This window comes from Trachypithecus francoisi, unplaced genomic scaffold (assembly GCF_009764315.1).
Source record: "Trachypithecus francoisi isolate TF-2019V2 unplaced genomic scaffold, Tfra_2.0 Lachesis_group3, whole genome shotgun sequence".
NCBI classification, from domain to species: Eukaryota; Metazoa; Chordata; class Mammalia; order Primates; family Cercopithecidae; genus Trachypithecus; species Trachypithecus francoisi.
In genome coordinates this window covers 94528605-94554068 of record NW_022681468.1, presented here as the reverse complement: position 1 = coordinate 94554068, position 25464 = coordinate 94528605, and the positions used below count along the sequence as shown (strand labels likewise).

At 36.8% G+C, this 25464-nt stretch overlaps 1 protein-coding gene across 4 annotated transcripts in view; it reads left to right on the top strand.

Moving 5' to 3' along the window:
• MCTP2 (multiple C2 and transmembrane domain containing 2) overlaps positions 1-25464 on the top strand; it is a 257644-nt gene that overhangs the window by 219992 nt on the left and 12188 nt on the right. For all 4 annotated transcript variants that reach the window (XM_033188895.1, XM_033188893.1, XM_033188894.1 and 1 more), the window contains 2 exons: positions 11840-11949; positions 24091-24200. In XM_033188895.1, coding sequence (XP_033044786.1) covers positions 11840-11949; positions 24091-24200 — 220 coding nt within the window. The remainder of the gene's footprint in view (positions 1-11839; positions 11950-24090; positions 24201-25464) is intronic.

Below are 25464 nucleotides of genomic sequence, written 5' to 3'. Positions count from 1 at the left end.
CTTTAAGAAAATAAGAAACATCCATTTTTGTTGATTGAGGAGCATATTATAATAGAAGGATGCAAATGGATATTGTATCTATATTCTATTTTCACAAATTAGTTTGTCATTAAAATTTAAGTACAGTTTAAACCATTAATTTCAGTGTTTAAAATGATTTTCCATCCTCTAAATTGATTAAGCTAGTCCCTTCCTCATTGCCCAGACAGGGCCTTCTTAGTGGGAGAAGCACATGGCATGTATCTAGAAGGAGTTCTCACTGTGAATTAACCTGTAGAGTCCTTTGGATGATGTGGTTAAGTCCACTGTGCCTCATTCCCTGTGTTTCCTTGTGCCAGAAAGAGAGAGGAGATGATCTATAATATCCTAACCAGAGAAAATTTTGTTCATGGAGGTCTTCTTACAATCTAACAATAAGAGTAGTTTTGTCTATAATTCATTTGTGCTCTTTTTTTTTTTTGAGACAGTCTCGCTCTGTCGCCCAGGCAGGAGTGCAGTGGTGCCATTTCGGCTCAGTGCAACCTCTGCCTCCCAAGTTCAAGTGATTCTCATGCCTCAGCCTCTGGAGTAGCTGGGACTACGGGCATGGGCCACCATACTGGGCTAATTTTTGCATTAGAGATAGGGTTTTACCATGTTGGCCAGGCTGGTCTGAAACTCCTGGCCTCATGTGATCCGCCTACCACGGCCTCCCAAAGTTCTGGGATTACAGGCATGAGCCACCATGCCTGGCCTGTTTGTGCTTTCTTCAGAATGTCTAAAACATAGTAAATTGGTTAGGTTAGTAATTTTTAAAACTATGACATAAGCAGTGATACTTACAATGATAAAGTGTTGTATTTTTAAGAAAATAAAAAGCCAGAGAGTATCTTTGAATGGTTAACAATAGTTGCACGTGCACACACTCACCTTCAGGGATATACAATTTATATACAGGGCATATTGTAAAAGACCTGCTTATGGATAATTTTCAGGGGAATAAAGTGTATGGGCATTCTAATTTAAGTCCTTTTAATTTGATTTAATATGGTTTTTAGTGATGAAGTGACTTAATTGCTAACATTTTTATCATACTATCTTTCAAGACTTTTATAGTGAAGTGGATTCCAGCCAATTCTTAATTATCAGTTTATGCATGTTTTGGATGAGAGGGGGTTGCCTTCCCAATTTCCTGTAGTCCTTTGGCAAATCTACTTGCTCAGATATTCTTTTTAAAAATCAAACTCTCGGCTGGGCGCGGTGGCTCAAGCCTGTAATCCCAGCACTTTAGGAGGCCGAGACGGGCGGATCACAAGGTCAGGAGATCGAGACCATCCTGGCTAACACGGTGAAACCCCGTCTCTACTAAAAAATACAAAAAACTAGCCGGGCGAGGTGGCGGGCACCTGTAGTCCCAGCCACTCCGGAGGCTGAGGCAGGAGAATGGCGTAAACCCGGGAGGCGGAGCTTGCAGTGAGCTGAGATCCGGCCGCTGCACTCCAGCCTGGACGACAGAGCCAGACTCCTTCTCAAAAAAAAAAAAAAAAAGAAATTAAAAAAAAAAAATCAAACTCTCATTCTTAAAAATGTTTTGACTTCATAACCTTTAGAAGTCATCCAGAAATATTATCGATCTGGCCTTTTTGAACATTATTCAGAGCATCCTTCTTATTATCAAGCTCACTAATATTCCTAGTGTAAGTAGATCTTTCTGATTTCTAAGGATTATAGTATGTTATTCTCAAATATTATGAAATGTGATACGCTAGACTCAGTTGGATGAATTACATATCCTTCTCTTAGCGAATGTGCAATTGTCTGACCAAATATCGTCAGAGGCTCTGATTTTTTCATAGTTTATATAGATTGAGTATCCCTATTATAAATACTTGAAATCCAAAATGTCCCCAAATTTGGAACTTTTTGAACTCTAATTATCAAAGGAAATAATCACTGGAGCATTTTGGATTTCTGATTTTTAAATTAGGGATGATCAACCAGCATGAAGCATATATTCCCAAATCCCAAAACAATCCAAAGTCCAGAACACGTCTGGTTCCAAGCATTTTGGATAAAGGATACTAAACCTGTATTGCATCTAGATATTCATTGCCCATTACTTAGAATTGTCACATCATGAGAAGGTAGAAGACATTGGACATTGCATCCTGATTATCCACAAGTGATTGGTTTTCTGAAAATAGTAGCTATGTCTTTTGTATTTAAAAATAAATCCAATTGAGACCATCCTGATCAACATGGTGAAACCCCGTCTCTACTAAAAATACAAAAATTGTATGGGCATGGTGGCACACACCTGTAGTCCCAGCTACTCAGGAGGCTGAGGCAGGAGAATTGCTTGAACCGGGAGGCGGAGGTTGGAGTGAGCCGAGATCACGCCACTGCACTCCAGCCTGGTGACAGTGAGACTTCATCTCAAAATAAATAAATCCCTCATCCGTTTTACTGTGACTCACCCAATTATCCAATGAGTTTATGTGATAATTGATAGAAAGGGGGGAAATTCCACTTTTTTCTTCAAGGGAAAGATAATCACTGGAATAAAGTATTAAATAAAACAAGAATAATAAAACAAGGCCATTTCAAGTAAGAATTATTTAAGCAATTAGATTTATAAAAATATTAATATTTTAGAGTGTTCACAATTTGCAGACTGCTTTTATATGCAGTAGCTCATTCAGTACTCAGAACAAAATATTAAGTTTCATAGTATATTCTGTTGTCTACAAATGAACAAACCAAGGCTAAGAGAATTTCAGTAGCATATCAGATTTCTCAGCCAGAATAGTGGCAACACTCAAACCCATGTCTTCTGGTCTAAATCTTATTTTTGACCATGCTCCATTGTTGTGAAGGAAACCTGTCATTAATTTATTGGTTCATTTTTCTGCATTATTTTGCCAACATTTATTGATGTCTTTGTACCAGAGTCTCTATGAATACAAAAATTACAACCATAACCAAGGTGCTCATAGTAAATAACCCCAATGCCCTAAGATTACTGCCTTCATCAAGGTTTGTAACGTTGTTGTAAATGCTATGTTGGGAAAGAGAGGAGAAATGCTAGGTGAGGCAGGACTGCTAAAAGGAGGTGATGTTTGAGCTGAGTCTCAAAGTAATAATAATTACTTAACTTGTTCCATTGCCGAATCACATATTATCTTATACCCACTCCTTTACTGTACCTGGGAGAAAACTAAAGGATTCACACAGCTAAACCAGCAACTGCTGCTCCTGGTATATTTATCTACAGTAGTTACAGTTATAGAAATTAGCCCTGTTTACCTCGTGGTGGCATGGCGTTCTGTCACTTAGTACAGAGTGACTTTTAATGAAATCAATCTTTCAAGGGTCTAGGTTCCAAATATATTTTTTCCCTAATCTGTTGCCAATTTTTCAGTTGTATTTTATGAGTATCTTCCTATTGAGCTGATTGTTTATTCCTTTTACTTTTTCAGCCCTATTATTTGATACTAGATGAGATCCATGTTGCAGGCCACACACACACACAAAAAAGTGTTGGTAAATACCAGTACAGAGTGTAAGTGCTTTATGTAATGAACAGATAGAGCAATATAAAACCACTTAGAAATGATATTGATTCAAAATCCAAATACTGTTTTATATTCATTTCCCAAAGCAAAAGAACTACTTGAGAAAGAAGTACACTCCAGAAAGAGTACAGATCTCCCCACTCCATTTTAATAGCATGAGCTGTGGAGTTGACTGTGTGTGTGTGTGTGTGTGTGTGTGTGTGTGTGCGCGCGCGCGCGCGCGAGAGAGTCCGCATCCGCGTCCCTGCATGCCCACAAAAATGCCTCATGGGAAGAAATTATTAATGACAGTTCCTGGTGCATTGCTGGGATTCCCAAAGAATAATTTTTAATTTCATGTATCAGAAATATTGCTGCTTGTTCTTTGTTATGACAGATGCTAAGCTTTTTTTCATGCTAAATGCCACTCAATCTGTTTCTAATGTTTATAATTTTCTAAGTTTTCAAATTATAGCCTTTTAATATTCAGTGGGATGAAACAGACCAAACATATTCTTGTTTAAAGTCTAAAGGTATATTTTTGCATCTTTAGTCTAGATGATTGAAATTACTGGGGGGATTTTGAGATAAAAATTTTTGCATTAATCTCTTCTGAGAATTCTGTTCATCCTGTGACAACTACTATTCAGTTTTTAAGCATGTCAAAAGGGTTTTTTCTGACATGGTCAATTTTCAGGACTCTGTCTCTAGTTTTGCTTAGGGAATTAATAGAGAAATGAGAAGTTTTCTAAATCAGGACATGTAGGACAGATTTAAAGTAACACCCTGATTATATAATTAATTCTTAGTTGTAAATTCATTTTGATGGTGTTAATTCTCTGCCAGAGGCTCGAAGCTAGTTTATTGCACCTATAGTGCTATACTCATTGGAGACACAACGTCAATAAGGCCTTAAGGAAGGAAAGATTTGCCCTCTGATTTTTAAAATGTTTTTTCTTTTTTAAAAAAGAACAATTGTGTTACAACACAGACACATTATTTGTTCTTAGTTCAACTGCTTACAGAAGTTAGCAAAAATACTCAATCCTTTTAACGTTTTATAAATGAATAATGAAAAATAGTGGGCTTGTATGCATCTTCATATGATGCATATTTTTAGGTTACCAAGTTGGTTTGTTATTTTTCTCACAATGAATGCCACTCTTTATTGTGTATTTAAAAAAAAAAAAAAAAAAAAAAACAAGGAAACCTTATGAAATTTGAAAAAAATCCATGCTTTCATCTCTTATTTGGTGATGCAGGCTTGCTCACAAAGTAGACACCTAAATTGGCATGTGAATTTTACTTATGCTTCCACATTTTTTCACGTTTGTAATGAGAAGTGATACTCCTCTTTTTCAAATATAGGAATCTAAAACTATGTATTTAGCTATAATAATCTTGTTCATTTATTTAATCACACCAGTGGCCTTCACTGTTTTTATTACACATTTCCCTCTGTAAATTGGAAGCCTTATATGTTAAGGGAAAATAGAAGCACATGTGAGAGCAGTTCTGTCTTTCTGAATGAATCACTGTTACTCTTCCTAGGCAGTTTGGTAGCAACAGCAGATGTAATGTTGTGTTTGCTAAACTGTGTTATCGCCACATTCCCTGGTTCAATCTGAAACGTGTAAATAAAGCCAGCATGATGCAGATGGAACTGCAGATGATCTTTCATACAACTCAGGGCAACATGAGTAGACTTGTCCTGGAAGATCATTTTCTTTGAAACTTAAATTAATCCCAGTATTCTTTAAACTAGACAAAAGGTTGTTCCTTCTTTTGTAGCTTTGCCTTCTTGAAGGGAAGTAACTTGTGTTTTTGAAGCACCTGGAATATACTAGGTACTTTACGTATGTGACAATATTTAATTTTCTCCACACTCCAATCAGAGTAATGACAATGATCCACATTTTCCAAATATTGAACTTGAAATTCAGAAAGGGTAAAGAACTTGCCATGATCACCAAGCTAGTAGATGACAGGACCAGAGTTGAACCCCGTTCTCTGACTCCATGGTCTGCCGTATATAACATCATTTAACTTCCCTGGACTTCAGTTTCCTATACACGGAAATACTAATACTAAAGGCTATGTAATACATCCTGTGATATGTCCATTGGTATATTGCTAGGTATAAAGAGAAAAGACCCATAAAATTGGTAGTATCTTACTTTAAAAGAGAGAAATTTTGCAGTACAGAGAGTGAAAAGCACATTTGCTATTAGGATGATTAAAATGATTGATAGAGGTATAATGCAGATTGAGAGAACAAAAACAGTAGTCAGCATAGACTGGCATCCTTAGGAAGAGGATTCACAAAAGCCATCAAGCTTGAGTTGGGCCTTTCAGTCATTCTGCTATATTTATAAGGTCTAGACTCTTCTCTCAAACCGCAAGCATTTACTTATTTCTTGGGTCGATGTAAATAATTATTTAATACTACTATAAATCTGATAAACTATTTTTGTCCTGTATCCATTTATTTCTCCATCAAACAAGCACTGTAGCAGCACTGAGGATGGACCCACCACAATTAATTGGTGCTAAGAACACAGGATCAGATAAAACAGCCTGGTCTTATCTGTTGATCCCCCAGTTCAAGCAGGGTATAGACAAAAAGAGGGTAATGGAAGATATTAATGAAGCATCCAAGCTACAAAAATATAATCATCTTCTTGTATCATACAAGCTACCATACCTTGATAAACACACATTGTCCAAAGGACATTTTTAAAGCCTTTCAGAGAGCAAAAACTACATTTACTGCTAACCGTAAAGATACCTGAACTCAGATGGAAATTTTCCCTCTCTCACATGAGTAGCAAATGCCTAGTTCAGGCATTTTAAGGAAGGGGTGGAAACACATGAAAAAACGTGGTTTTTTTTGTTGTTGTTTTTTTTCTCCCTGTCTAGAAGATACTCTGTAAATAACTGGTTCGTTTCTTTACTAAAGACTTTTAGGGAAAAGTAATTCAGGTTCACCACAGATCCCTGTTTTCCCAGAAAGTTTTCATTTACTAATTATCCTTGTTTTTAAACTATTGTATTTAATATTTCCACTATAACAAGGTGGGATGTGTTGCTTAGGCTTTCAATTTAAGCTTTCAGCTGTTTCTGTGGTCATTACCAGTAGCCCATGAGATGCATGCACTGTGACCAGAGTTCTCAAAGACTAACACCAGGTTAACTGTAACAACCAGGAATGACCCATCTCTATTTTCCTGACTCTCTTCAGGGCTGAATGACTAACATCCATCTTTAAAGGAAAGCTTTTGCATGGTCCATAATAAAACAAAGTGCTCTCAGATGAGCTAATCCCTTCTTGCTTCCGGCAGTGGTAGAAAGCATGTGATGTCTACTGGCCCGTTAAGCTGTGGCCACTGCCAGGGCCTGTGATTCAGGAAGCTTTCAAACTGCCTATTCAGAATGGTTAGTAAGGGAGATGAGAAATAGGGTAGGTATATGTTAAATATTTGCATAATTACTCACTGTAGTGAGTAAATGTGCACTTTTTTACTTTTTCAATATGTAAATAAAAACACAAACATTACATATTTAATGAATAATCATGTAGAGAGTACATTTCTCAAACAGTTGTCAATAAATGTTTACATTTCTTCTCTACCCTGGGTCCTTGACTTGATCATGTCACTGACATGTGTAAACCTAAGTCACAAACCTGCCAAAGAAGCCTCAACAGCTACTTCAGGAGGAAGTATCTAAGAAAATCATTTCTGAAAACATTATTTTAATGCATACAGCTAAAAATGTGTGTTGATATCTCTCTCTCTGGAGCATGACTTTTCATTTAGATCAAATGACTTTCTTCTGCATTAATTTATATCATTTTCCATTTCAAGATTTCATTGTACATATATGAAAAATGACCAAGTAGCTGTTAATCTTCCTGCTAAAGGATGCAAACACAGTATCAGAGAACTTTGTGAAATTATTTTCATTTCTTACCTAATATATGAAAACAAAATAAACCTTTGCAAGTTAACTCTACAAATACTGTAATTTCTAACATCAGAAATGCCACTATAAATTTAAACATTTATTATCGAGAATTATTTAACTTTACAATGATAATATGAATGCAAATTTTGATGGAGCAAATATTGCAACTAATAAGATATTCCTCCAAAATGAAGAAATATGAGGCAGAAATGTACTTGGTGTTGGCTGTGATGCACTAATTATTCATTAATTGCATCCAGACAAGTGATAATTTTCCACCACTTGCAAAGTTCTAGTGTCCACACTTATACTTTTTTTATATACACAGTTGGGATATCAACAAGGTTGTGTGATAAAGATACATCACATATAAAGATAAGCGTTGGCATGGCAGTATGTACTTTTTCTTTACCCGTCATCATTTTAGAAAGGTTTGAACCTTTGAAGATACCTCAGTTAACTCAGACATTCTCCAAAATTGGACTCTTTTGTGGAAAAAAACCCTCTAAATTATGATCATCATCAGCTGGAAAGTTTTATTCGAAATTTTTTGTGACTGAAGTTCTAACTTCATTTTTGGAAGCTTTTTCTGAATGGAAGTGAATTTTTTTAAGTGGCCAAAAATCACTTCATTTTTCTATGAAAGCAGCATATAAAAGGTCAGATGCTATGCATGATTCAATTTTTAAATTCTGAAGTTATACTTTAGGTTATTTTTATTATTATTTTATTAAGTGGAGTCTTGCTCTGTGGCCCAGGCTGGAGTACAGTGCCGCGATCTTGCCTCACCGCAACCTCTGCCTCCCGGGTTCAAGTGATTCTCCTGCCTCAGCCCCCCTAGTAACTGGGATTACAGGCGTGTGCCACCACAACAGGCTAATGTTTTGTATTTTTAGTAAAGACGGAGTTTTACCATGTTGGTCAGGCTGGTCTCGAACTCCCAACCTCAAGTGATCTGCCCACCACGGCCTCCCAAAGTGCTGGGATTGCAGACATGAGCCACCACTCCTGGCCTAGATTATTTTATGGGAAGAATTCTTGTGATTTTTAATACAATAAATATACATTCTGACCATTAATGGAAAGAAATTTAGAAGGCATTTATTTTTCAGCATACATTTTGTTAAATGTTCTAACATATTGTCTTGAAAAAAATGTTTGACAGGAAAAGTTCCTGTAAATGAATACAAGAATACAGTGCCTTTGAAAATATTTGGGATGATGTATATACAGATTTCAATATTTTAAAAATAGATTGAGAATATTGTCCATGTACCACATTTTTGTTGTGAGTTTTCAAGGTACCTAAGTGCTCGTAGAAAGTGTTACTTTTACTTTTTTTAGACAGAGTCTTGCTCTGTCGCCAGGCTGGAGTGCAGTGGCGCCATCTCAGCTCACTGCAACCTCTGACTCCCTGGTTCAAGCAATTATCCTGCCTCAGCTTGAACTGCAAGCACGCGCCGCCACACCCAGCTAATTTTTGTATTTTTAGTAGAGACGGGGCTTCACCATGTTGGCCAGAATGGTCTCCATCTCCTGACCTCGTGATCCGCCCGCCTTAGCCTCCCAAAGTGCTGGGATTATAGGTGTGAGCCACTGTGGCCAGCCTCAGAAAGTATTATTCATTAAAATTATGGTCTACAGTGGAGTCAATTAAGGTGTCAATTTAATGACACCTCTGAAGGTGATTGATAACAATTTCATGAAATATTAGAAATAAAAAGATGCCACTAAAAAGTACGTTCTTTTGAAAAGTAATCCTGACGTGGGTATATAGACAGTTGTAGCTAGTAACTGACTAAAATATACGAACGTATATCACAAATAATCCTTCTTCTTGTGTCATTTTAAAATATCCAGATGATCAACAAATTTAATGCACAAAAGTCTATTTGAAAATAATGTATTTGTGAAATAAAAATGGAATAGTTTTGTAGGTCCACCAATATAATAAAACCAAGTTATCAGTTCATCCATATTTCAAAAATTAATTCTGTTTACTTCTAGTCTTAAAAAACAAGTCCAGATGATAAGTTATTCTGTTACTCAAGATATAGTAAGACTCTTTAGCCTAGTCTTTGGATATTTAATACTCCAAACATCAAATTCTTTATAAAGTAACAGGACTTGTGAGCATCGTTATTTTGGCATACTAACTCATGCTTTTTTCACAACCAGAACCTCACTATTGGCCGGGCGCGGTGGCTCAAGCCTGTAATCCCAGCACTTTGGGAGGCCGAGATGGGCGGATCACGAGGTCAGGAGATCGAGACCATCCTGGCTAACACGGTGAAACCCCGTCTCTACTAAAAATACAAAAAAACTAGCTGGGCGAGGTGGCGGGCGCCTGTAGTCCCAGCTACTCGGGAGGCTGAGGCAGGAGAATGGCGTAAACCCGGGAGGCGGAGCTTGCAGTGAGCTGAGATCCGGCCACTGCACTCCAGTCCGGGCGACAGAGCGAGACTCCGCCTCAAAAAAAAAAAAAAAAAAAAAAAAAAAAACCTCACTATTTGGGTGTTTCATAGGGGAAAAACAAATTGAAATAGGAAGTTTTTATTAAATTGAATGACATGGAAACTTGAGTCATTTTCCAAGAAATTGTTTTGACCTAAACTGGATGCTGCCAAAAAGAGGAAGCCACTTTTGACCTTTGGGTCAAATTCCCTCGTTCTTTCAAATGTTCCTTTATAAACATGAATACTTATGTGGCAGACAGAGCTGGGTTTTCACCATTGTGCCCATTAATAGATGTCAGTGGACTCATGAATTAGTACGCTCTGGCAGCATATCTAATTTTTGACACAAACTGCTTGAGGAATTAGAGTAAGGGGAAAAAATTCAAATTAGGATAAAAAACTAAAAGTATCTTGAAAGTTTGATGTTGCAAAAGGAAACAATGGACCTGGTTTTCCTTCTGCACAGAATGAATGGATAAAGGAGTAGTCTTGTTGGTAAGAATTTATTCAAACCATTGCAGTACCCTTTACTGGAGAGGGGGCGGCAGTGAGGCATTCTAGCCTGTGTTGTTCCTTTGTCTGTTTCAGCCAAGTAGTTTCATAAGGCAGATGCAAGAAGGGAGATTTGTGCTTTTCAAGATTTGTGTCATATTGGTGCTTTTTACCAGCAATCCCTATTGGCAGTGGGTTCTCTTTCACTCCATCCATGACTCCAATTTGATGGAACAAAGGATACAAGATGAAAATGATTTTATTTTTTCCTTTTGCAGCACAGATGGTATTATAGGAATGTCCTCTTAAATTTAGAAGTGTTTGCTTCATAGTTTAGTACAATTTTCACCCAACTAAAATTCTATGTAGGAAAAAAGTTTTGTAAGAGCTGTTTGAGGTTTTAGGTTTCATACAATAGGTGTAGTGGCTGCAATGACCCAGAGAGACAGGAATTGAGAGCTCGTTGACTACATCCCAATTACAGCAAAGTCCATAGGGGAGCTAGAACATAGCATCAGAATATTAAAAATAATGTAAAAATACTACTCTTTAGGGAATCTTCTGACATTTGAGTGATTTCTAAGTAACCTGCATAACTGTTAGTTATCTGGCATGGTAAAACACATGTAAGGTTTTCTATAAACAAAGTAAGGATAATATTGTTAGAAAGCGGAATTCCATTTCACATGAAGCATTGGAGATTAAGGAAGATGAATGTATATATGCTTCCAATGTCATAAGGAGATCACAATCAATTGCTGATCATCCCGGAAGGGAATAATCTGGGTAGGCTGCTGCCCCAGCAGTACACTATAGAGTTACTTTGTAGCATGTCCATAGTGGCTTGCTTTGTTTCTGAAGTGGTTGCCAAAGGATGGATGAAATGTTATCAGGCTGGCAATATATTTAAAACATGCTTAAAATGCAGCAGAGTTTGACTAAGATGTTCCAGTACTAGGAATCATACTACCTCTGTCTTCAACATGCCAGGAACATCTCTGATAGGAGAGGAATATAGGGTGATCTTGCAGAAAACCTGTGGAGACAGAGAGGAAGTCAGAGGTAGCCAGACTGACGGGAAAGCAGAGTTCTGTGAGGGATGCAGCAGCCTTCACAGGGAAGTGAAGTGCTTGATTCTGTGAGGCTTTCCTTTATCACCTCATGACAATGAGGTAGCAACTGAGGCTTGCACATTAGGAATGGTAGCATCTGAGTGAGTGAACAGATTTTTCTGGGGGCGGGGGGGTCCATATTTAAGTTGTAAAGCAATGATTTATCTCTTGTAATCACTCTATTGGTAAAATCCTTGTTATTATAACATGTTATAATATTTTCTGTATCGGCATGTTAAAAAATGAAGTCACAGTTAAGTCTTGCTTTTATGTTTTCCAGGAATCGGAGAAAAAGGGGTTGATTGAAAGAATCTATATGGTACAGGATATTGTTTCAACTGTTCAAAACATCTTGGAGGAAATAGCTTCTTTTGGAGAAAGGATTAAAAAGTAAGTTCTAAATTTGTGCTGTGATGTTTGAAGTAGACCTGCTATCCACAATGACAGTGGGGTTATGGCAGTGGGGTGGGAGAAAGGGAGGTCAGAAAATACAAACATGAGCTAAAGAAACACTCTTGGGTTAGCCTGTCTGACTTCGGTTGACTTCTTAACTTCACAGTTGGGTGGTACCTCACAACTGGGGTGACCATAAGGCCTAGTTTATTCCAGTCACCCCAGCATAAATATTAGTAGTGTCCCTTTTCACTCAAAAATATATCAGTTTGGGTGATAACTTATAGATATTTAAAATGTTACCCTATTCAGAAATAAAAAGAGAAGCAAATGTGCTAAAAAGGAGCCTTTTCTATCTGAACCACGGAACTTAGTAAATGCCTTGAGTAACTTTTCTCTCCAATTCTCCAAAGAAAGATACATACCTGGTACCATCATAGATGGATAAATGTGAAGTTAGTTCACCACATATATGGATGTCTTAGGACAGGATACGACTCTCTGGCCTTTTTTAGAGAAAGTTGGCAATATTTTCAGCTTTGTGGGACATATGGTGTCCGTCCTGACTACTCAACTCTGTTGTTGAAGTGTAAAAGGAGTAACAGTTAATATGTACATGAATGGGTATGATATGCATTCCAATAAAACTTTATTTATAAAAACAGGAAACATGCTGGATTTGATTCACAGTCTACCCACAGCTTGCCACCCCCATCGTAGGACATGATAGCTAAACTGTCTAATGGAACTCCAGTTAAGAAAGACTGTAGATTCATATGTTTTGTTTGTTTTGTTTTATACATTATCAACTCTGCATTACTTAGTTTTCATTTGGCACCAATAAATGGAAGGTTTTAAATTTTTTTTCCTTTGAATTATTAACTTACTTCTCCCTTTAATCTAGAATGGTGTCAATCATGTTCTTTCTAAGGATTAATTCTTACTTTGTTGGTCGTGTCTACGTGGATCAGCCTAGTTTCTTTAAGTAAAGAATGTATTGTTTTGGAATTGCATGGGTAAACATATTAAAAGTGGTGCTAAAAAACAAGTGAAAGTCTTATGCATTAAAATGCAAGGAATCCATAAATGATATTAACATCAGGAAATATAAGTAGTTAATATGCAACTTCATGTAAATACTAATGTTTTTAGTTGCATAGCCAATGAAATTGCCCTTGAATGCCCATTTATTATAAGCATAGTTAACATGTATGTTTAAAAAATAAGTTATAAATTAATTTTAAACAAAGTTGATGAATTTCTATTGAATTTACACAGTTATACCCATTATTAATATCTTAAGAAAAAACAACAGAATTTTTGCTCACAGATATGATGCCTATATGCTTCATTCTTGTAGGTTTCATATCAATTGGCAAAAGATTCTTGCATTTACCCTCAAAATGTTTACTATAAACATATTTGGAAGTAAACATGAATAGTAAAATGAGGAGGGTATCATAATTCTTTATTCATTTCCTCACTCAACTATCAGTTTTTGAGTTTCAGACACTGACGTGGTCTAAGAAGGAGAAGTACATCCATAATTACAATAGTGATAGCAACACCAACTGTTGTCGCATGCCAGCCAGGCACTCTTCTAAGCCCTTTAAACAGACTAGCTCCTTTGAGGAGCTACTTAAAGGAGTAGGATTACATCATTCAAACAACCCTATAAAGTAAGGATTGTTAATATCCTCATTTTACAGATGAGGAAACTGAATCACAGAGTGATTAAATTTGTAGTCCAGGATCACACAACTAGTAGCCATGTAGCTTGGATTGGAACCTGTCCTCCTCATTACTACACTATAATGTCATTATCCTCAAGGAATCTCTATTTCAATGAGGGAGAAACAGAGTAATAGCCAATTAGAATTCAGTAGCATTAGTGGTAGGGCACAGTAAGAGAGAATTCTGGGAGAGATCTGATCAGCCCAGGAAGAGATGTAGGACAAAGACAGACCGCGGGCAATTCTGAAGCAGAAGAAACTTATCAGCATCTCTGAGAATAGGAAGAGATAGCTGGGCAAAGAACTGATGAATGAGGGATTCAGGAGTGGACAGCCCTTGTGCAAACGCTCAAAGCTCAAGACTGTGTGGGAGATACAGACAGATGTAAGGGATTTAGTGTGTCCATGCCATGGAGGTGCGGTTGGCAGTGCCTAGAGATGAGGTATGTCAGGCAGGCCTTGAGGAGATGGAAAAAGTCAAAGTTCAGTGAGGGACGTATTGGCAGCAAGGAGGATAAGAGGACACAGCGTGGGGTCAAGACCCGGGAAGGAAGATCATGTTGTTTGGTAAAACTGTCTCCATTCTCGAACATCTCTAAAAGACAAATGTGGCTGTTGTGCAGTTGATAATGTAAAAGGAAATGTGTCTGAGGAGAGAAGAGGGCAGAGTGATTTAAACAGGCTCCCAACCCTCCAGTGCTTTGAGGGGCAGCTGTGCCCAGCACAGCTGTGGTGGCCATGTCTGAGATATGTCTTCAGCCCATGAACAGAGTACTGTTCTGCCCAGCTGCAACACAGGAAGGCTTCTAAGGCTCAAATCCTATTAATTCTTGGCCATTCATTATTACAGTGACCTTAAAGTCCCTGCTGGGCATTCAAGTGGGATGTCATGTGTAACCCTGTTGGAATTCCATTGTAACTCAGTGCTTAAGAACCAGGAAAACTTTTATTCAACTCTTGGCAACTGGCAAAAATATAGAAATACATAAAACTCTCAAAGCAAGGCTTCCCTGAAACTGATGAGGGGGGACCCCAATGGTGTTGCATTTATGTGGAATGAACTATATTCCTCTTTTCCTACTCTTCTCTAGTCACCTTCCCTAATATTACACAAATTTTAAATGAATGTATGTATGAAGCCAAAATATTTTACTCAACATGTAGCATTTGGCTGGGCATGGTGGCTCACATCTGTAATTCTAGCACTTTGGAAGGCTGAGGTGGGCAGATCACCTGAGGTCAGGAGTTAGAGACCAGCCTGGTCAACATGGTGAAACCCCATCTCTACTAAAAATACAAAAATTAGATGGGCATAGTGGCACATGCCTGTAATCCCAGCAACTCGGGAGGCTGAGGCAGGAGAATCACTTGAACCTGGGAGGCGGAGGTTGCAGTGAGCCGAGATGGCACCACCACACTACAGCCTGGGCAACAGAGTGGGACTCTGTCTCAAAAAACAAACCAAAAAACAAAAACCATGCAACATTTATGCTAGACAGTAGGCAGAGCAGTGCAGGAGAGTGAAGCGTATCATATGTCCTATCATTACGGAGTGAGGGCTCTAACCCTTGTGTCCTTGAGTGGCTAGGGAAATCTCCACAGAGGAGATACTGAGATTAAGGTAGACCTAAAATAGGCAAGTTATTCCTACAAATGTTCCAGGGTAAAACTTAGAAGCCACCTTCATAAGAAGTACAATTTCCCTGGGTAGGAATGATGTGAAAAATACTACGCAGAAGATGGGCAAGCACGTTAAGTTAAGTGGTTGCAATCCTGAGGTTAAGTAGGCTTGGAATCCAGATTTGATTCCAGTTAAGTGGTTGGAATCCAGGTTAAGCTGGAATCCTGATGGGGCCATGGGGAATGAGAGACGGATGCATTTTGTGTTTAATTCAAGAGTGACATATCAAAAGGGACAAAGAGTGAAGACAGAAAGATCAAGGAGGGGGCATCAAGAATGATGTTTGCAATCACAGGCTAGTGTAGAACCATGCATATGCGAAGGAAAGCCTTTAGTAGAAGACAGGACAAAATAAGAACCTACAGCAGAATATGACCAGTAGTTTTCATTTCCCTGGGAAGAAGAATCAGAGGACCTCATTTGTCCAAGCCCTGGAAACAAGGAAATAATCTCATTGACACAAGGTCAGTGCAGTGGGGCAGCCAGTTGGGGGAGGACTCAGAGAATATACCTGCACCCACATTCTGGAATGTGGTCACAATCACAATAAGACACTGTGTAAAACAACATTTTCAACAAAATCAACATGCCTGTAATCCCAGGAGGCTGAGGATTTAGAAAACAATGTTCTTCCATATTAGTGAGCCCATGTGGTTGAATGAATGAAGAGGATTCCTTGAGTTTTTTCATTAATTGAGAAGTTAAAGTCATTTGTTTCATAAGGGCCCAAGTCAGGGATTACCTCTGAGGATTTAGGGAGCTGTCAAGTCAGGAAAACTGGAGAAATCTATGAAAATGTTGTTTTACAAAGTGTCTTATCTTGAGATGGGAAAGCTTTGATTTACCAAGCTTCTTCAACTTCAGATTTTCTATGGAAGATGTTCTATGATACATGGGGAAAGAGTCTAGTAAGGTTTTAAGTGTTAAGGGTATTGCTACTGAGTGTCTTTGAATTAAATCCTCAACATTATAAACAGGAATATTCAGCTAGATTACATGAGTAATATGGGCTTATTTACATTTTTTTAAAGTGCCTACCACAGAAGCAGTGAAGACGGGATCGTAAGCCAATTTTCTGAGTTCAAATCCCAGTTTCGTCACTGGAAGTGAATGATCTTAGGCAACTTATTTAATTTTTAGGACTCAGGGTCCTCATCTGTAGGATGGGAATAACAATAATGAGTTTTGCTTCATAAAATGTAAATGAATTAGTACATATAAAGAGTTTAGACCAGTGGATGACACGTAGTAGTCACATAAAAATACTAACTATTGTGAATATTATTTTTTGGCCACTGACTTGACTTTCTTCCTCTGTGTCTTAAATAATCCCAGTGAATGTCCCGTGCCCTCCTTCTAAACAATTTTAACACAGAAGTTGTACTTCTGAGGCGCCAAATTTTTGAGAAATCTAAACTTGTGGGTTGCTGAGGGGAACATGCATTAGTCAACTGACCTGGCTCTTAGAAGGCAAATCTGACAGGCTATGTGGGAGAGTGAGTGTGTCGCCCAACCCCATTTCTAGAAAGCACATGACACAGAATACACTTGTACACACACAACTGTTGGGATCTTTATTAGGACTGCATTAATTGGGAAAGAATTGATATCCAGATACATGTTTAAGTTTTCTAATATATGAGCTTGTTATATTCCAGTGGAATATCTCTTTAGATTGTCTTTAATTTATCTCATTATTATTTTAGAGTTTTCTGTATAGAAGTCTGACTTTTTTTGTGAAATATATTCCTGACTACTTGATAGTGTGGTGGTAGTTTAAATGGCATCTTTTTTCACATTTCATTTTCTACCTGTTACTCACATATAGACATGAAATTAATTTTTCTGCTTTGTTTCTAATAGCCATGGTAAACTTATCTTATTTTTATGTGAAGATTATTATTCTGGATTTTTTCCTTAGATAAATGTATCATGTAAGAATAATTTTTTCTTCACTTTTCCAGCCCTAGCACATTTCATTTTCTTGACTGGCTGTACTGGCTATTAGCTGTCATACAATGTGGATTAGAATTGGTATTTTGAGGCATTCTTTTCTCTTGGGATCTCAGAAAGAAAGCTTTCAACATTTCACCCTCAAGAATGATGTTTGCTGTAGGTTATTGTAAATATGCTCTATCAGATAAAGGAAGTTCCCTTTTTATTCCTGGTTTGCTATGAGTTTTTATTTTGAACATGAGTTGAGCTTTCCCTAACATTTTTGCCTGCATTCATTGAAATGATGTTATTTTTCTGCTTTATTTTGCTTTATGTGGGGAATTATTTTGATTGGTTTTCAAATGGTAAACCAATCTTACATTCTTGGAATAAACCCAACATTGCTGTTCTATAGTCCCTTTATCTCTGGCTGGATTTTATTTACTTGTTTTTGCTTGGGATTTTCGAAGTTATGATCATCAGTGAGATTGACTTATTTTCTGTTCTTGAAATTTTCTTGTGGCTAGGTTGTTCTAAACTCATAATACAAGGTCAGGTAGGTTCTCTGTCTTTTTTTCTGGAAGAGTTTATGGGAATATGATATCATTACTTCCTTTAAGATTTATAGAATTAGCTGCTGAAGCATCCAGGCCTGAAGTTTTCCTTTGGAGATGATTTTGGATGAAATATTCTGGAGATATATATATAGTCAGCCATTCTATTATTTCTCTTCTGTTTCTGTAAATTGTAATTTTCAAAGAGTTTGTCCCTTTCATATAATTTTTTTACTTTGTTGATTTAAAGTTGTTTATAACATCCTCTTATTTAATGTCAGTAAGCTCTGTTGCATTGTCTACTCTTCTATGCTTGATACTGTTTTTTATCTTCTTTCTTCTTGACGGGGATTTATCAATTATATTAGTCTTTAGAAATAAGCATCATTTGCCTTTACTAATCTTCTCTATTTCCTGCTTGTTTTTTCATTAATTACTACTCTTATATTTTTCTAACTCTTTAAGATGGATAATTAGATCACTTATTTTCAATCTTTCTTCTTTCTTAACATAAACATTGAAGGCTCTACTATTTCTTGTAAACACAACTCTAGCTCCATGCCAAACATTCTGGCATGTAATAGTCTCATTATCATTCAAATTTAGTTAAAGCTATTTTCGGATTTCTCTTTTGATTTCTTCCTTGGCTAAGATATGTATTGCTAAATTCCCAAGTATATGGAGATTTTCTAGTTATCTTTTCATTTCTGATTTCTAGCTTAATTGCTTTATGGTTAGAAAATATTGATCCAGCAATGGACTTTTGCCAATTTTCCATGTGAGCTTGAAAAGTAGATCATTGGATGCATTGTTCTCTCTATATATTCATTAGATTAAATTTGCTCATCATATTCAAGCCATATTCAATCAGTATTTTTACTGATTTTTGTTTTTGTTTGGCTTGTTCTATCAATTACTTAGATGTGTTAAAACTTTTCACTATCGTTGTACATTTGTCTAATCCCCCCTTGAATTTTGTCATTTTTTGCTTTCTATATTTTGAAGCTATGTTATTTGGTTTGTAGATGTTAAAATTATTATATTATCTTGGTTGATTGGAGCATTAATATGAAGCAACCTATTTCTTGCTAATACAGTTTTTTCCTAACTACCTTGTTGACCAATATTGGTATGGCTGTACAGTAATCCCCTATTATCCATGGGGATATGTTCTCAGACCCCCAGTGGGTGTCTGAAATCATGGATAGTACTGATCTCTGTATATACTATGCTTTTTCTTATACGTGCATGACCTATGATAGTTTACTTTATAAATTAGGCACAGTAATGGATTAACAATAATAATGAAATAGAACAATTATGGTAAGATAATGTAATAAAAGTTATGTGAATGTGGTGTTCCCCTCTCTTTTAAGATATCTTATTGTATGTAACATTTTGGAACTCCGACTAACTGAAACCACAGAAAACCAAACTGCAGATAAGGGGTGACTACTGTCTCACCTTTCTTGTCTTCTTTTCTTTCAACCTGTCTTTTTGTTTCAAATGTTTCTCTTGTATCTCACTATCACTATCATTTCATTGTAGCATGTAATCCCTGCAAAATTAATGACATTTGCAATTGCATTTAGATTTAAATCTGCAATTTATTAATAGTAATGTTTACTTGTTTGTTCTGTGTCTTTTTATTTCTTCTATATCTTTCCTCCACTTGCTAGGAATTGAAACACTCTTGCTATTCTTTTATTGTCATCTTAGAGTTAACAGCTTTATTTGCCACAGTCCAATATTGTCACTTTTAATGCCTTCCCAGTCAGTGCAGGAACTCTCTTAATCTATGTTCCACATCTCTTTGATATCTGCCATCTTTTTCTTCTTCGTGATGCCTTCTAAATACTTTCCTTGGAAAATCTTGGACTGTATTAGTTCTCTGCACTTTAAAATCCTGTCCAATTCATTCATTGGGTTTTTAACTTCAATTATTGTAGTTTTCATTTTTCAAAATTCTATTTGCTTTATCAATTTTTCTTGTTTTTCATTTTCTTTTGGATTATATCCTCAAGTGTCTCTTACATGACTTTTAACATATTAAACATTATGATTTAATATATTGGACTAGATTTCAAAATCTGAAATCTTTCAGATTTTGTTGGCTCTTACTCATGGTGTCATGTGTCCTTTTGTGGTTTGGATTTTTAGGTATACAATTATATTCCTTGGATTTTCATGTGGAGAGTACTCAAACGTCATAGTTGATGATGTATTTCCTTGGAGAGGAGTACTGTTTAAGTCACCTTGGGATACTGCCAATCCCAGGACCTACCAATCTAGGTCCTTCCTTAAATTCTTTTGCTTGAGGCTTTTCAAACAACACTGGTAGCATCAACTCAGATGATAAATCTCTCCACTTAGCACCAAGGTCGTGATTTATGACCACTCATGTATGGTACAATATGTCCCTCCTTCCTTATTCTTACCCTGAATATGTAAGCTTTATGCGATGGTCTATATTAAAATCTCCCCATGGGGAGTTTCTAGGCTTCCTTTTCTGCCCCCAACCTCCCATCGTACCATGCAGACAACAGAAAGAAGCTCAAAATCCCAATATTTGGCAGAAAATATTAGAGTGATAATTGACATTGGAGCTTAGTTCCCTCCAAGAGTTCTTCCAATTTGTTTTATTTTTATACTCTATTATATTTCTATTTTCATGTCAACGTAGTAATGGCTTTTTTCTGTTGATTAGTATTTTACTTTCTCTTCAAAGTGGAATGGTATTGCTAGAAAAGGAATGATAAAGTACATTCATTTTTAAAAAGTAATTGTATTCATGTTTGTAGCTATTATTTTCACAACTCTACCTGATATCAACAACTTTCTTTCCGTATTTGTGTGTTTTGTGCAATAACAATGAGAAAAGTGAGGGTAGCTAACACTTATTAAATAGTGACTATGTGCCATATATTTTTATAAATAATTTATATGTATAAAATTATGGAATCCCCTCAGCAGCTCTGTAAAGTAGATGCAGTTATTATTCCCATTTTACAGATGGGAAAACAAAAGCACAGAGAGGTGGAGTAAATTACTTAAGGCCACACAGCTAACAAAAGTTGCACAGGAATTGTTTTTACATTATAGGCTACAAAGTTAATAAGTAATCTTCCGGGGTAAAAAAAGAGTGGGTTTTGTTGCCACCTAGTTATGGATTTATGTCCAGGATCTGTCATCCACTGTGTCTCCACTTTAAAAAAGTTTGAAAGGGAACAAATTTCTTTTTCCTTGTTTATTTTAGTTATTTGTTGTACCTGATACAGTTGTTACTTACTTTTATTATAAATATATCAATTATAAAAATAATCAAATACAACCAATGAAATATAAAGTCTTTTCTTATTTTATGTATGTACATCATTTCTACAGTTCAGTTTTTTACTGTATGTAGCTTTGTAGAAAGTAGCTTTTTACAGTAGTGTGAGTGTTTTTAGTGTATTCTCATCTTTTTTTTAAGCTGCGTAGTATTGCAGAGTATAAATCTCATTAATTTTTCCTCATTTCGAGATTTTTCAATATTTATTTTACTGAGTTTATTTAAATACTACCAACCAGCCTGGAGAAGACATTTATGTACTGCCCCTGTGCCCTTGGGCAAGGAAAGCTGCAAGTTAAATTTCTTGCCATGCTGAACTGGATCCATTGTGGAGTTCAGATAGCATTTCAACACATATTGTAAAATTGCCCTCCAAAAAGTTCTGATACAAGTTCTACTCTGGAATAGAGAAGTCGGGAATGGACCTATACAAATGTAGAAATTCAGAATAACAAGGACCGCATAATAAAGAAGGGGGAAAAATAGTGATTGATCAGTTGGTGGAGTCACATCACTGGATCAGGGGAGGGCTTTGGTAAGCCTGGCCAAATCTAGACATTGACAAGGAAAAACTGATAGATTTGTTCATGTGAAAATTTATAATTTTTATGTTAATTATAAACAAAATAAAGCAGCAAACTGAAAAAATGTTATATATAACAAACATGACAAATGTGAGTTTTCTACTATCCAAACTGATATTGGAAATCACTGAGGAAAAAGTTAAGCAAAACAGCTCAGGAGAAAACTAACAAATAGCAAATAGTAACTCTTTTTTTTTTTTTTTGAGTTTTTACAATGTGCCAGACACTGAGCTAACTATTCTGCAAGTTCTTTGTAATTCTAGCATAATCTATGATATAGGTATTATTATTCCAGTTTTACAGATGAAATTATGGTTCAGACTGATTCAATTTCTGGGAGTTACTTAAGATAAAGCTTGAACTTGAACCCAAGTCTGTTTTTGCTTATAAATCAATTTTCTGAAGCACTTTCCTAAATAATAGCCCCAGGCCAAAAAAAAAAAAAAGATTAGAAATCATAGAGAAACAAATTAAAATTACCAATAGGCATATTAAATGGTATTCAAATTTGCTTATAATTTAAAGAATTGAAAAATTAAAGACTATATATATAATATTTTACATCATAATAGGCAAAGATTAAAAACAACAACACTCAGTCTTTTGTTTGTTTTTGAGAGGGAGTCTTGCTTTGTTGCCCAGGCTGGAGTGCAATGATGCAATCTCGGTTCACTGCAACCTCCGCTTCCCGGGTTGAAGTGATTCTCCTGTCTCAGCCTCTCAAGTAGCTGAGATTACAGGGCACACCACCACGCCCAGCTGATTTTTATATTTGAGTAGAGATGAGATTTCACCATGTTGACCAGGTTGGCCTTGAACTCCTGACCTCAAGTGATCTGCCCACTTCATCCTCCCATAGTGCTGGGATTACAGACATGAGCTACCACAGCCAGCCTCAGTCTTAACCAGAGGATGAGATTACTGTGAGTCTCCTATACTGTTGATAGAATTGTGATTATTTGGACAAGTTAGACAATCTCTGTCAGCCTTAATCTGCTCATCTATAAAATGGGGCAGACTTATTGAGAACGTTACACTCTAAATACGTGAACAATGTTAACACAATGCCTGGCACATAGAAAATGCTTAATAACTTTGTGCTATTCCCTCTAAAATCCACCTCCATTCTCACCTGCCTCCCGTAAAAACCATTTTACCATTCTGTATTCCTAGCACAAGGCAAAGAGGCTCTACGCTTAAATCTGTATGTGAAGATGAAGACCATTAAGAAGAAATACTCTAGGTACCTCAGTAGGGCTTTCGATCTCTAGGAATGCACGTGAACATCTACAATATATCCAAGTCCATGTCACATCTTCTAGATCTCCATTTCCATGCCTGTCAAAGCAGGTAATAGATACAACAAAAGGAGCCAGGAGCTCTGTGAAAATAATACGTAGTGTAATCACCTTGTTATCACCTACAGTATCTATTAATGGTGGTGTAATAATTTATAGTCAAATACTTCCCCACTTATTTCAAGGCACTGTTAGATTTCTCGTGTAAACAAGCCTGGAAATTCTAAATATAAGTTATTAGTAAACACAAAAACACCAATGGCATGTGATAATATCCTCCCCATGGGGCACAGTGGCTCACACCTATAATCCCAGCACTTTGGGAGGTCAAGGCAGGAGGATTGCTTGACCCCAGGAGTTTGAGACTAGCCTGGGGTGACATAGGGAGGCCAGAGCTCTACAAAAATTTTCAAAATTAAAATTAGCTGACTGTGGTGTCTCTTGCCTGTAGTCCCAGCTACTAAGGAGGCTAAAGCAGGAGGATCATTTGAGGCTGGGAGGTCGAGGCTGCAGTGAGCTATGACTGCATCATTGCACTACAGCCTGGATAACAGAGCAAGATCCTGTCTCAAAAAAGACAGAACAAAAGAAAAAAAAAATCCTCTCTTTTCTGGTAAAGGAAAGGTTACCATAATGACTAGTAATCATGTGTTTATTAAGAGACAGTTGTTGACTTAGAAGTGACCTAACCCTTAGTTTTGAAGATCTCCATGCAGAGCCATCCTGGCAACATTGCAGTTTTTAATCACTTTTGAGAGTCAAAGGTCTTTTCAGGAGCTAAAGTTTCCAGAGAGGTAAAGTCACCAATATTCTGACAAATTGAACGGCAGTTGGTTTGTGACTGTCTCTTTAAGAATGTTTTTCCGGTACCCAATCATTTTGGCAGACTCTCGTCTTGAGGTTTATAACAAAATTTTTCCAGTAGACTTCTATAACTATGAACATGAAATAAACATGACAAGTTGACTCAGTGGCAGTTGTTGAACATCAGAGGAAATCATATGTATGTGGTTTGTCTACAGCACATGTAACTGGACGGTCCCCTTCCTTTCGTCTCTGGCCTGTTTGATTCTGGCAGCAGCCACCATCATTTTGTATCTCATCCCACTGCGGTACATCATTTTAATCTGGGGTAAGTTTGGCATGGTCCTTTTGCTCGCAATCAATTCCAGGTAAGAACCAATCACTCATTTTTAAAGTATGACTATTAACTTTAAATGTGCTCTTGTTGGCAATTAAACATGAGATTAAGGGAAGCATTTAGGGAACAAAAACTTCCAGGACCTCCCTGAAAAGGCCAGTTGCATGAATGATCAGCGTAGATATTTATAGGCCTCTTGCATAATTGCAATCAAATAAAAATGTGATTGTCCATGCCATTTCCCTTTGGGCTTTCCTAATCATAAATCCTCTTGAATAATATATTGCTGTACTCGGGTAACTTTAAGGAAACACTGTTCAAATAACGAGCAAACACCTGCATCATGCTCTTTATATTATATAAAAGTGGATCTGGCCACTACCAGGTTGCTTCTGACACTTCATCTCTCTCGGAAGAAAAAAGTCACCTAACTCCATTCTTAAATCCAGAAGCAGGGAGAGGGAGGGGAGGGGGCATTCTGTGAATACCTAACCAGTGCCTGAACAGAGAGGAAGTTATTATTTACCAGGGGAAATGGTGTGCCTATATAAAGTTTAGCTGCTTTAAAAAGAAAGTAGAAACAAAACTGGCAAACTGGAAATAAATGTCATGACTTGATTTAATACTCAAACTAGCGACTGGACAAAATGCAAGCAGCTTGGTGAATATTTGTTTCTGTTCCTGGGTGGGCTCTGAGTTGATATAAGGAGAGGGAATTGCAATAACTTAAATGTTGGAGAAGCAGTTAGCCCTTCTCCGTAAAGGGTCTGCCAATCCTGGTTTTCCATGACTTAGCTATGACTGCCACTGAGTTCTCAATGGTCATCACTTCCAGGGATCTTCAGATGTTAAGATGTTTGGGGAAATCACAAAGAGAAGAGACTGTGTTGAGATGCATTCATTCTCCAGCAAAAGCTGAGAGCCTGCAAATGCTGGATGAAAGCTACAACCTTTCTAAAAACCATTAAATATAGATTTTTTTTCAAAGACCATCCAACAAAGGTAGAATCCTGCTATCAAGAAAAACCAAACTTGAGCAATAGAAAAAAAGTCATGGGAAAAATAGAATAGCTCATACAGTTACAGAATTAGAATGATTTAGGGATTCTGAGAGAGTATAATCCAATTATTCTCTAAACTGTTCAGGGATCTATTTTAATATTTGATGATCCTGATTCTTGGAGGAAAGTCTAATCTGTGCTTAGTTCTTATTGGTATTTTTTGTTTACTTGGCAACAGTAATAGCAAATTGATC